The 12,440-nt window shown below is 39.5% G+C and overlaps 1 protein-coding gene across 2 annotated transcripts in view; it reads left to right on the top strand.

The window, feature by feature from the left end:
* Nucleotides 1-12,440, top strand: part of LRRC39 (leucine rich repeat containing 39) — a 191,771-nt gene that overhangs the window by 73,625 nt on the left and 105,706 nt on the right. For both annotated transcript variants that reach the window (XM_085601891.1, XM_085601890.1), the window contains exon 5: nucleotides 4,852-4,988. In XM_085601891.1, coding sequence (XP_085458017.1) covers nucleotides 4,852-4,988 — 137 coding nt within the window. The remainder of the gene's footprint in view (nucleotides 1-4,851; nucleotides 4,989-12,440) is intronic.

Below are 12,440 nucleotides of genomic sequence, written 5' to 3'. Positions count from 1 at the left end.
ATGAGAGGGTCTTATTGGCATCAAAATTATGGTTAGTGCTCTAAAAGACTAAAATAAGGACATATTTTCTGAGTTTTCAAATAGCGACAAAGCACTTTTAAATTATTTGTTATCTTTATGTTTTTTTATCCAGTTGACCACTTGATTAAATGTTGCACTTAGGGGAGAGGATGTGGTGTTACTTCCAGAACTGCAGACTTTGCAACTGGGGAACCAGGTTGAAGTTTCTGCTTCAGCTCGACATTCTGTGATTCTGGTCAAATCACTTAGTCTCCCCATGTCTACAACCAAAATGAATTTGTTCTTGTGTGATGTAACCAATGCTCATGTAAAGCACTCCAATACCTGACAAGTCTGCACTATATAACACTGCAAAAACACAAAATAATAAGTGTTTTGCACACTTCTGTCATTGGGCTATATTTGGGCTACATCTGGGTGATTTTGGGCTACATTTGGGCTCTTTTGTCTCCGGTGGCCATCTTGGGAGATTTATTTGTTATGAAGTTTCCTAATTTCCTCATGTACTGCAGTCTCCTCAGTAGGAAATGCTTTCAGTTATTTACTTTGATTCCATCATGAAGGTATTCAGATATGTCACACATTTGCCATAAATTCTGAATGTTAGCACTCTAGTTGCTCATTAGATCACTGTAGTAAAACTACTGCACCATGGAAGTCTGCTCCTGGTATTAAAAGTGCATGTTTCAGTCTGCATGTCAGAATTTTTTAATGAAATAGAAGAGGATTTGAGAAGTCACTCAAAATGTGCCCTCATTTTCTTTCTTCAGCATTAATCATAATTTCTATGGCAAAATGAACCTCCTCATTGTGTTCCTTTTTAAATTAAATGTTTTAAGTGTTACCAGTTTATTCCAATCAAGATGGCTTCAGGTGTGCCATACTTTTGTCATAATGAAGACAGTAAGCGCTCTAGTTGTTTTTAAGAACATTCTGGGACATTCTGTCATTGGGCTATACTTGGGCTACATCTGGGTGGTATTTGGGCTACATTTGGGCTCTTTTGTCTCTGGTGGCCATCTTGGGAGACTTATTTGTTATGAAGTTTCCTAATTTCCTCATTTACTGCAGTCTCCTCAGTAGGAAATACTTTCAGTTTTTTACTTTGATTCCATCAAGAAGGCATTCAGATGTGTCACACATTTGCCATTAATTCAGAATGTTAGCACTCTTTTTGCTCATTAGATCACTGTAGTAAAGCTACTGCTCACCAGGGAAAACTGCTGCTGGTACTGAAAGTGCATGTTTCAGTCTGCATGTCAGAATTTTTTAATGAAATAGAAGAGGATTTGAGAAGTCACTCAAAATGTGCCCTAATTTTTCATTCTGCAGCACTAATCATACTTTTTATGGAAAAATGAACCCCCTCATTTTGTTCCTTTTTAAATTAAATGTTTTAAGAGTTACCACTTTAATCCAAGCAAGATGGCTTCAGGTGTGCCATACGTTTATCATAAGTAGGACTGTTAGCGCTCTAGTAGTTCTTTGGAACACTCTGGGAAGCTGCAGTAGAACACAAAGGAATCAACTGACAGTCTCTGCCCTTGTTGGATGTACATGTTTTACTGAGAATGTCAGACTTCATTCTCACATGACTGAGAAAGATAATGTGAATTTACAGAAAATAAGCTCTCAGTTTAGCCTATAGATCACCTTCCAAACCTCTGTGGTAAAAGCATGAGAAAATATTTTTCTCTCAATCATGATATCCCAGCAGAAGGCTTTTTTACATGGTGAAATCACCTTAGAACATACCACAATTCCTAAAATGAGTATGGTACCATCAACAAATGATTTATAATGTAACTAAAGTCTTAAAACCTTCTATTAACTGCAATGCTTTTTAATGAGGTGCTATCATGTATATTGGTCCCAAGATGGCTGCCAACACTTCTTGGATGAAGTGCTGACAGCCAATCAGATCTCAGGATGAGATGTGTGGTTAGGCTCCGCCCACATATATATATGCTTTTAAATGCTATTTTCTCAGGAAATACTGAACAGATTTACACCAGACCTGCAAAAGGCACTTCCTTGACCTTATGGCTACCTCTCTGCCAAATTTCAAGTAATTCTGTTCAGCCGTTCGGGCTGTAGCTGTGTCTAAAGGTCCTATGGAAAAATGCATGGGGAAAACGCGTTTTGGGACCCCCCTTTTTTCTCGGCCCCTGCTTGACGAATCCCCCCGAGACTTTCAGGGTAGGAGCGGAGCGTAGCGCCCCACCTATTTTGAAAATTTCGCGAGGATTCGTCGACCGGCGCCAAAGTTATTCCAAATAGAATGTTGCGGATTTCCTATGGAAACAGGGTCCTAACTATATCTACCTACTGGCGACCGCCAGTAGGTAATATATATATATATATATATATATATATATATATATATATATATATATATATATATATATATATATATATATATATATAGTTATATATATTCTTCTAAACTCTCTTAACGAAAAAAAGAGCAGAGATGGGCACTCCAGGCAAGTAAAAAATCTTTATTCTTTTATTCCCTCGTCACCATATCCCTACTGACACGTTTCGGCTGATCCCAGCCTTTATCAAAGTTACATTTACTCGTAGCCCAGGCAAATTTAAAGACACCGCAAATGGTAGAAATGAAAGAAATACCTCCGTAGCTACTTCCATTTTATTCTCATCAGTCAAAGACTATATTGCCAAATAGCTATTTCATTTCAGTACATTCCTATTTTCACACTTGTTTTTCACTTTTTTGCTGTTTTTTTATAAAAGTATTTTCAATATATATTTAGAAATAAACTTGCTTAGCCGTAAAACTGTGTGCATGACACTTGGACTAAGGATCCTTGAAGTTAGCAGCATAATGTCTTGGGCCAGTGCCCAAATCCAATACTTAACCAAATACATTGATCACAAAAAGCGAATCTTTACGGTTTCAGCTGGGAATCACGTAACCATAGTCATAAAATACACCTCACAACTTTTATGGCCTATAACATATCTTCAAAAAATGTGATTATAAATAAATTGATAATTATTAGGCCTGGGCTAAAATTCCGTTCCGCTCGCGGAAATTGCGATAATTTGACATTTTCGCGTTCCGCGGAGAGCGCGAAAATGTCAAAATTTCCGCAATCCGCATTTTACCGGAAATTTTTTGCTTGCTCGCGCTGTAAAATAATACATTCTCGCGCGCGATCGCCTTACCTGAATCCCCGCGTTCGCCGACAAGTTTTCCCGATCCGGTCGCGTTCTCCACGAGATGTTGGATTGTTGGTAGCTATTTGCGCTGTCTCGCGACAGTTCGCGCCCGCAGTAACGTCATTCGTTGCGCGATCACGTCTTTCTTCTCGCGATCATGCACTGCGAGACAAGTGAAAAAAGATGGCCGCGCCCGCGAGCAACCGCATGGGTAAGTTGGCGAGCCGCAACCACGCAGAAAATACCACGAACGGACGGGAAAAAAACTTCTGCATCTTCGCGATATTTCCGCGTGTTTGAGGAGATTTTTAAAATTTTTGTGATAATTTGCGAAAGTGAATTTCGCAAATTCCACCCACCCCTAATAATTATCCTCGACAATCCCAATATTAGAATATAAATATCAATAAGTAGAAGTCTACCATATAATATACCCATATCAACATTCATTATAAACATCAGGATTACATCTGAAGATATATATATATATCTAAAATAACCATACATAGGTCTTCATTGTGACAGTAAGGTGTCTAAAAGCAATGATTAACCAGGGGGTCCTATGTTGACATTCAGTGTACACCTCACATATTTAATACCAAAGCAAAGAGTTAAGGATAGCAGTCACCATTAGTCAGCCCAGGTGGATTTTCAGCTCCTCATCCTTATTCAGCCAACTAAGGAATTTTGTTTGTAGGTCCAGGATATATCTTGATTCTGAGCGTCTCAAATTCATTACCCTATTACCTCCTCTTCTATTTGGGGGAATTCTATCTACTGCAAAGAAATTCAGCAACCCTGGATCACTTTCATGCTTGTCATAAAAATGTCTGGCCACTGAGTAAGTGAAATCATGATTACTGATAGCATGCTGATGTTTCAAAATTTGCTTTTTAATGGAAAAATTGTACTTCCTACATACATTTAAGGACAGGGACAGCACAGCACTTAAACACAATAATCTGTATTACAGTTTTAAAACTCATTCACTTTCCTTTTCTGTCCATCTGAGGACTGAAATACTAAGACATTTTTCACCATTCTCCAGGCTTTGCAATGATTGCATTTGAAAAGCCCCTTGGTTTTGGATAGCCAAGTGTCAGGTTTATGAATACTCGTGATATAGGTATGTGTTAAGCTAACCCCTAATGTCCTACCTTTCCTGTATGTAACTGAGGGTGTCACTGGTAGATCTTGTGTAATTATTGAGTCACTTCTCACTACCTGCCAATGCTTTCTCATTATTTGATACACTCTAGGGGACAGTGAATTGAAGCATGTGATGAATCTTGTTGCTGCTTTTTCCATTTTGGATTTTGGATCTACTATCTTATATATATATATATATATATATATATATATATATATATATATATATATATAAATATATATATATATATATAAATATATATTAGAAAAGCAATTCTGCGGCACGGTTTGGGTCTTCTTGTACCATAGGTGCAGCAGTGTGAGGCTATCACACAAGATGTCAATGAGGAGTTGTGTCCAAATCAAACAGCAGGAGCCCTAACTTAGAGAAAGTTCAAATTAGTCTGACATTAACAGACACAATCAGTGAAAAATGCTTTAATGAGAATTAATTTAGCATTTCATTTTTTTTGAGTGAATTCTTGTTTTTTGCAGGACAGCTGGTTCGACTTCGAGAGCTCCTTGTCAGCTATAACCGAATTAAAGGTATCCCAGTGGAGCTAAGTAACTGTGAAAGCCTGGAGAAACTAGAACTGGCTGGGAACAGAGATATTTCTGACCTTCCACACCAGGTTTGGGAAGAAACACACATGATACTTTTATTGTTTACAATACCATATTGGTTTTACTGATAGAAAGGATATGCCACATCCTCTCAAACATAGTGCTCCACTGCAGTGTAATAGTTACCTTGTTCCCTTCTAGCTAGGGTTTACAAAGTTCAGTCTTATTAAAACTATTAATGTGAAATACAGGATTCTTGATAAATAATGTATGTGTTTTGAATGAGTGCTCAATTGATTCATTTCTAAAAATATAAGATCCAGGGCCCTCGTCATGAGGCCATTGGAGCTGGCATCACCCATTGCCCCTACAGGACTGGTAATGGCAACAGCAATACAACTATCAACCATCACACCCCTACAATTTTGACAATTCAGGCGATTCCAGGCCCCCAAAGCTATAAGAATGGGTTGGGTGGCAGGTATTAGTAATTTTTTACACTTCTTGAATCATTAAAAACTGTTGCTGTGCTAATCTCTAAACTAGACAAACAGCGAGCACCACAATTTGGCAGACTGTCATAGGTTCCGGTGTTGACAAGTGCTGAAAAGCACAGAATCAAATTAAGCAATGTTTAATATATTAGGACTCTCTTATTGCCAAAAAAACAACTTTGATTATTCTGGAACCAGAATTGATCTTTATAAATTCGTAAGGAAACTAAAATTGACCAAAGTACACACATTAAGAGAATTATCTACTTGTACAATGGGAAGAATAGCAGACGAGACACTAGCAGAGCCAAGAAACTTATTGAGTGATCTATCAGTGGCAGCCTTGTGTATTTTGGAGGATCTTCTGTCCTTGCAAGAAGAAGGTGGAATGGATATTGAATTAGAAGGCACACAAAGCTCTTCAAGTTCAAATTTGATCACAGCTGCTACCGAAGGAAGAGGCATTACCTCCTTTAGACCGAAATCTAGATATACTCCTGGAATGGTAAGAGACAATCTAGATGTGTTTTCAGAACATCTCATTAGAGAACTGCGACATATTAATGAAATCACCGAACACAATTGGGACCAATTTAACCGGAGAGATAAAGATTTCTTTCAAACCATTGAGAAACTAATAAATATTGACAATGTGATTGTGAAACCTTCGGATAAAGGGGGTAATGTAGTACTGTGGGACCGGAGATGTATATGAATGAAGCTATGTCACAATTGAGTGACAGAGATTGTTATATTCCGGTAACCATGGAAGATTACATTGTAGTCAAGGAAGACTTTACAGACCACTTAGATTTTTGGAAAGACACAGGGCTATTAAGTTGGGATGAATATCGTTTTTTAAAACAAGATTTTTCAGTCATACCTACTTTCTATATTTAATTGCAGCTCAGAATAGCTTTTTTGAAAACATGTCTAGATATATATACTACTTCTTAAACCTGATAGTTAGCACTTCACCATCACATATTAAGTATAACTCAGACTTCTTGAAACATATTTAGGATGTCAACTGGGATTCTAATATGCTTCTTATGACTCTAGATGTGTCAACATTGTATACACATATACACCATAGGGATGGTTTAAGAGCTGAGCAACACTTTCTAAGCATGAGACCGTCAGGGTATGCTATGCATAATACTATGCTCCTAGAAATGATTGAGTGATGTATCACTAAAAACATTTTTATCTTTGCAAACTAGCTTTACCAGCAACAGAGAGTGACAGCCATGAATACCTGCTTCACCCCCAATTATGCCAATTTACATATGGGCTGGTGGGAGGAGCAGGTGCTCAGGGGTCACGCTATGGAACATTGGTTACAACATACCATCTTGTTGTTGAGGTACATTGATGACCTCTTTGTTCTGTGGCAGGGCATAGTAAGAGAGGCTAAACAATTTGTGATGGAGCTTAATGAACATGACCTCAACCTAACATTTACAGCTAAAATAAGCTCTGCATATGTAGACTTCCTAGATGTAAATATTCATGTTGGATTAGAAGGACTGGAAACCTCTATATATGGGAAACCTACCGCAGGGAACACCATAATACATGTGGAGAGCTTCCATCCAGCTCCTCTAATTAGGAGTATTCCTTTTGGGGAATTATAAAGAGCCAAAGGGGCCTGTAGCACACTGTTGTGTAGTTCCTATAGAAAATGTACAGGATCTGTACGTTTAGACAACATACACTGTAGGATTGGTGTCAGACGAACTCTGATCACCCCCACTGGGTATGATAGCCTTTCTGTATCAGCTAGCTCACAGTGCCACTATAATCTCCTCTTACCAATGAGAGAACAGTTTCTGGCAACCTCAGCACATGACAAACCTGATCCCTCAGAACCGTAGAAACAATGTACTACCTTTCGCTCAGTCACTCGTGCTTACTTAGTTTCTCTCAGAGAGATACACCGAATAAAACAATCTGAGCGGTTACAATAATTATTTATTGAACAGTTGTTCTTCTAGTGTAAAATAAATGTGCTGCAACAACCATTAGGCAGTATAAGATATAAATGATTAACAGTACTATGAAAGTAAAAGGAAGGTATAGTTCTACCATCTTACTAAAATCATTAATATATTCAAGTATATAAAACACATGATAAAAGATGCGTGCTCCTACGATGCCTCCCAATCTAGATGTACCTAAATGTACCTAGCATGGGTGTAAGTGTTAAGTCAAGAATCCCTCTAGGATCTAGTCAACCCCATTACCTTAAGTGAGACTGTGGGACCCCGTCCTGGTCTCGAGCTGGACACCCCGCGAGGGATGTTAGACCACTGTGAGCTGGAGCGTCTGCATGCAGGAACGTCAGCGTCTCTGGTCAGTGTGTCAGCCGGGAAGTCTTGGTCTCCTCTAGCTATCTTAGCAAGATGTGATGTATATATACCCATAGGTCTCCACAGGGGTCCCACCTTGCTGTGTTACTGTGTCGGCCTAAGGATGACGTCGGGCCTGAACTTAGTACATAGATTTTATACAGGAGATGGGAGTCCTGCTGTGCTTCCAAGAACCCTCATGCATAATGTATGAGATTTTGAACTAGGGAAAACCCGCATTCAGAATGCAGTGTAATATCTAGGTAAAAGGTCAGTCCCTGTAAACCGTGACAAGTATAATGTAGGGAGAGAATATAGGTGAAGGGTAATGTGTTTATCGAGGCCTATATTATAGTACCTATATGGAATATAACACCCACTCCTCTTCCAAATGGACGACATACTTTTAAATTCTACACGTACTACTAGGTGTTCTAGATATGTGTATGCAAATATACAAAACATTAGTTTGTTATTGTGTTAAAAGCATTTGTTTAAAAATGTTTTTCTAAAAAAAATTAAAACAATTGTTAAAAAAAAGGAAAGTATTAGAAATTGACAGATAGGCTATTTTTCTAATATGTCCGTAGATATAGTCCGAACTACTACAAGCACTTTGAAAGCCATACATGTGTGAAAGGAATGTCAATCTTGATATAGAGTTTCAGTTTTCTGTTTTGTTTTTAAAAAGCTGAATTTCTTCCCAGCACATGACGGGCCAAATGAGTCAAATGTTTGTGTCCGGCCTGGTAGACGCACCATTCTCATTGCTTGCTTCCGCAGTTGGCGGTCCCTGTAACACATCGCAGATTATGTCTATTGCGCACAGATGATCCGTACTGCCCATAGCCGGTGCTGGGGCAGCTTGTGCCACAGGTGCACCATCCAAGGCCTGGGTGTCAGAGGAGGAGCCGGTGTCTGTACCAACAGGTGCTGATGTTACCTGTGGTGGCTCAAAGAATGCCAACATCAACATGGGAATACGCTGGGGACACTGCAAAACATGGGCCGTTATTGGGTCCAATAAAGCGTCAACGTCCGGTCGCACACATGATGGGAGTGTCAGACAGAGATCCAACACACATTCTTCTCCAGTTGTACCATGCGATCACTGTATTTTCTCTTCAGGAGTACTGTTTCCATCTCCTTGGTGACTGGGACGTCCATTGCGTAGCAAAAACACGACAAACAGGATACCTGCTATTAGAAAAAGGTCAACGGCAGTCCTCCAAAAATGCTTCCCAATACGGAGTGTATAAAGTTTGGAGGACCGTCTGAAAGGTGCTTAACAGTCCAGAACCTACTTTCTTAAATAGTTGGACAATGCCTGTCGTATCAGACATGTTAAAGATACGATTTACAATTTCTGCGAAATGGAAAGGGCAGTTTGTACGTATAAGTGCCTGTATCTCTGCTGAAGACCTTGCTACTTGGAGATCAAAAGTCTCTCAAGCGGAGATTAAGGGCACGGATTTTTGTGTAAGCATGGCTTTCATTCTGCTCAACGTATCAAACCGTATTAGTGAAATATTTAAAGAAGGCCATAGCGGCGCCTCCCTGACTGTATATGTTGGGGGAAACAATACTTGCATATAGCAAGTAACCCTGGAGCTTCCAGTTACCAGATATGCGATGCCCGGAAGCATCCCACAGCAACCTTGATCGTTCAGCATCAAGTAACTCCCATTCGAAAGTAGTTTGAATACTGGAGCTATCACGGCAGCTGTGGCACCCTCTAAGTGACAGGACCAGTTTGCTACTGAACCATTACAGGCCCCATGAAGCATTTTATTCTGGCATATAAGTGATCCACCTAATGTATTCTCGCAGCTAGTACAGCTAAGAAACACTTATTTTTCCCCACTCCGGCATCGAAATCTGTACAGCAATGTCCCAAGATTCTGTGACAAGTTCCTTACCCATTTCCTTATATATGCCTGCCTGCATTTGTTCTAGGCAATAATGGAATTGAAAAGCTGTGACCGAGAGAGTTATGTGGCCATGGATTAACCATTCTGTGGACTGTGATTCTACCACTGTAAGTGTTAATCTGTCCAGTTTTGTATACTTTGCTCCCCTCTGTGCCATTTCTATCTGTTTTTCTGTCGGATTGTACGAGGAAAACAGAGACGTGCTGTTTATAAAAAGCCATGGCACATAGCCTGCGTGCAAAGACTGCAGCGTCCAGCTTAACAACATAATAGAAAGCAATTGCGTTTGCCCGTGTTGTAGAATGGACAAGTCTTGTTCTAGTACATCAATAGCAAAAGATACAATGTTGCCCAGTGAAAATATCCTGTATGTTAAGGTTGTTAACCCATTATCGACCACTGATGGAGCTTTCTCTAGATTTAAACGATCGATTTCTTGTAATGATTCCGCTGCCTCTTGTTGAGAAATTTTCCATATTTCAATATAGATAGCATATAAGAAACATTTTGTACGCGGTTTCATAGAACCTAATAAAAAATCCTGCAGGTCCACATCCCCTGTAAGTAAGATAAGTGTTGTTTCACCTGTGTGGGTGTTGAGGTTTGTAGCAAATCGAGGCATAACTTCCCAACACTGTAAGCTGTCACTACCCCTGGGTGTTGTCTTTGCACATAACGTGGATCTGGCCTATTAATACTAAACCCTTTGGTTTTACCCAAGAATCTTTCTTGACAGTTGTTGGTGTCTAGGGGCCAAATCAACAGTTCCTTCCAATCGGGGTCTGATCTATTGCTTTGCAAGATGTCACCTAATGTAACCACTTTTTGTGATGTTACATTCTCTTCAGAGTGTGATGGTGCTGGCACCCGAGGTGTATTCAGATCTTTATTCCTGTCTAACCAAAGACAAGTTGTTTGTTGCACTGTTTCATTCAAGAACATTATTTGTTGAGGAATCAGACATGCTCTAAATAGTGCCTCTGTTCCCTGGACCTTCCAGTCTCTAGTGCCCCAGACTGATATTAAGTCTATAGTGTCTTTCCATAGGTCGAACCCTTGTCCTGACAACTGGGCATTAAAGGAAGCAGAATGGATCTGTTTGGTGTTTGTCAACATATTTTTCTGTGCTGGTGTAGGTGTTAAACCCTGAAAAATACAGACATTTTTTTACAAATATTTTAGAACTGCTTTTCGGCGGTGTCAGGCAATGTTCCCATTAGTGATATGTGAAAACATTCCTAGGGTTAGCAGATTTATGCAAAAAATGATGACCATAATCTTGATAGCAATACATTTTCTCAAAGTCTGATGTGTCTTCTAACATTTCATTATTAGAAAAAGCAGCAGATTTCTCTAAATCAGACAACATATTATTTACAGTTTCATAGTCCCAATCTTCGGAAAATGTACATGAGGTAATGATATCGCTCAATGATATTTTAAATAAATGTGACATTTTTAAAAGTTCAGTCGGGCCGAATATTTCGAAATCATCCTTGTCCCATACTCTACCATCAGGTATAGGAACTGCTGTAATGTTCACTGAGACAGGTCTCTTCTTACACGATGTGATGATAGATGCGGTTTCAGGATCACATTCACTTTTGTGCCGCAGAGCTTTCTCGAAGATAAGTTCCATTAATAAGCATACTAAAAACAATTACTAAGCCTATCCAGAGAAGTAAAAAAAGTATTCCTGTAGATACCCAGCGTTCCACCCAAGGTGATACCAGGTAAGTCTTTTTAGGAAAGATCAGAAAGTCTTTAAATTGCTGTAGACAAGTTTTTCGGGCTGGTGTCATTTAAGTTTCGCTTGGATCTAATGAGAAGGTGTCAAAGTCAATAAAATAGCCAGATGCAGTTCGATCAATTTTCGGGAGTTCCCCAGGTTTTGTGGAAACTGTAGCTTGCTCTTGTTTGGGCATGTTGACGTAGATATCCGTGTTTGGTCGAATTAAAATTTGTCTTTCATCTGAGTTCTCATTTTGAACTTCAGGTTCAAGAGGAATGAGTTCCATTGCATTGTTGCTTAGTCCTTCATTCTGTGTAGGTGACCCTTCAAACGTGATGAGTCTTTCTGTTTGAACTTCTTCTATAGTTGTGAGAGGAGGGTTTCTGTTATTTCGGAGTCCACGCGCCCTTCTATTCAGTATTGGCCACATAGTGTGGTTTGATTAGGTCAATTGAGACACATCTTATCTCCATTTTACCTGCAAGAGGTGGCAGAAGTACAGTTCTTGTTCCTTCAACTGCCTGGACAGGTACAGGCTTTCTGTATGATGGCCTAAATTCTTTCTTGTCCGCTATTTTTTCTCTGACCAGATCCCCAACTTTAGGGATCCAGACAGGTTTTGCTGTGACACTTTTTACTTCCCCAGTAGTGTTCTTCTTTATATTGACATTACTCTGTTGTGCCATGGTTTCATTCAGGTCCTGTAAAACAGCCAAACGTTTATGGATGTCAAAAGGTTTTTTATCCGCCCCTGTGCCTTCACAATCAAGATCAGGTACCCACATTCTCGTCCCAAGTAGGACCTCATAAGGAGTGACCCATCCTAGAGAGTTTTTTGGCTGATTTTTTAACGCCCTTTAGACTCCATACAGATGTTTTACCCACCTGAGCCTAATACTCTAGCTGTTAAAGATTGCTTTAAGTCCCGGTATTTCCTCTCCACAACCAAATTTTCCTCGGGATGGTACAGAGAGGAGTACCGCGATGCTACATCCAGACTTCCCATAGCTTC

The sequence above is a fragment of the Triturus cristatus genome, chromosome 4_2, assembly GCF_964204655.1.
Source record: "Triturus cristatus chromosome 4_2, aTriCri1.1, whole genome shotgun sequence".
NCBI lineage: Eukaryota > Metazoa > Chordata > Amphibia > Caudata > Salamandridae > Triturus > Triturus cristatus.
The sequence above is the reverse complement of the archived record's forward strand: the minus strand, read 5'-3'. Positions and strand labels throughout refer to the sequence as shown.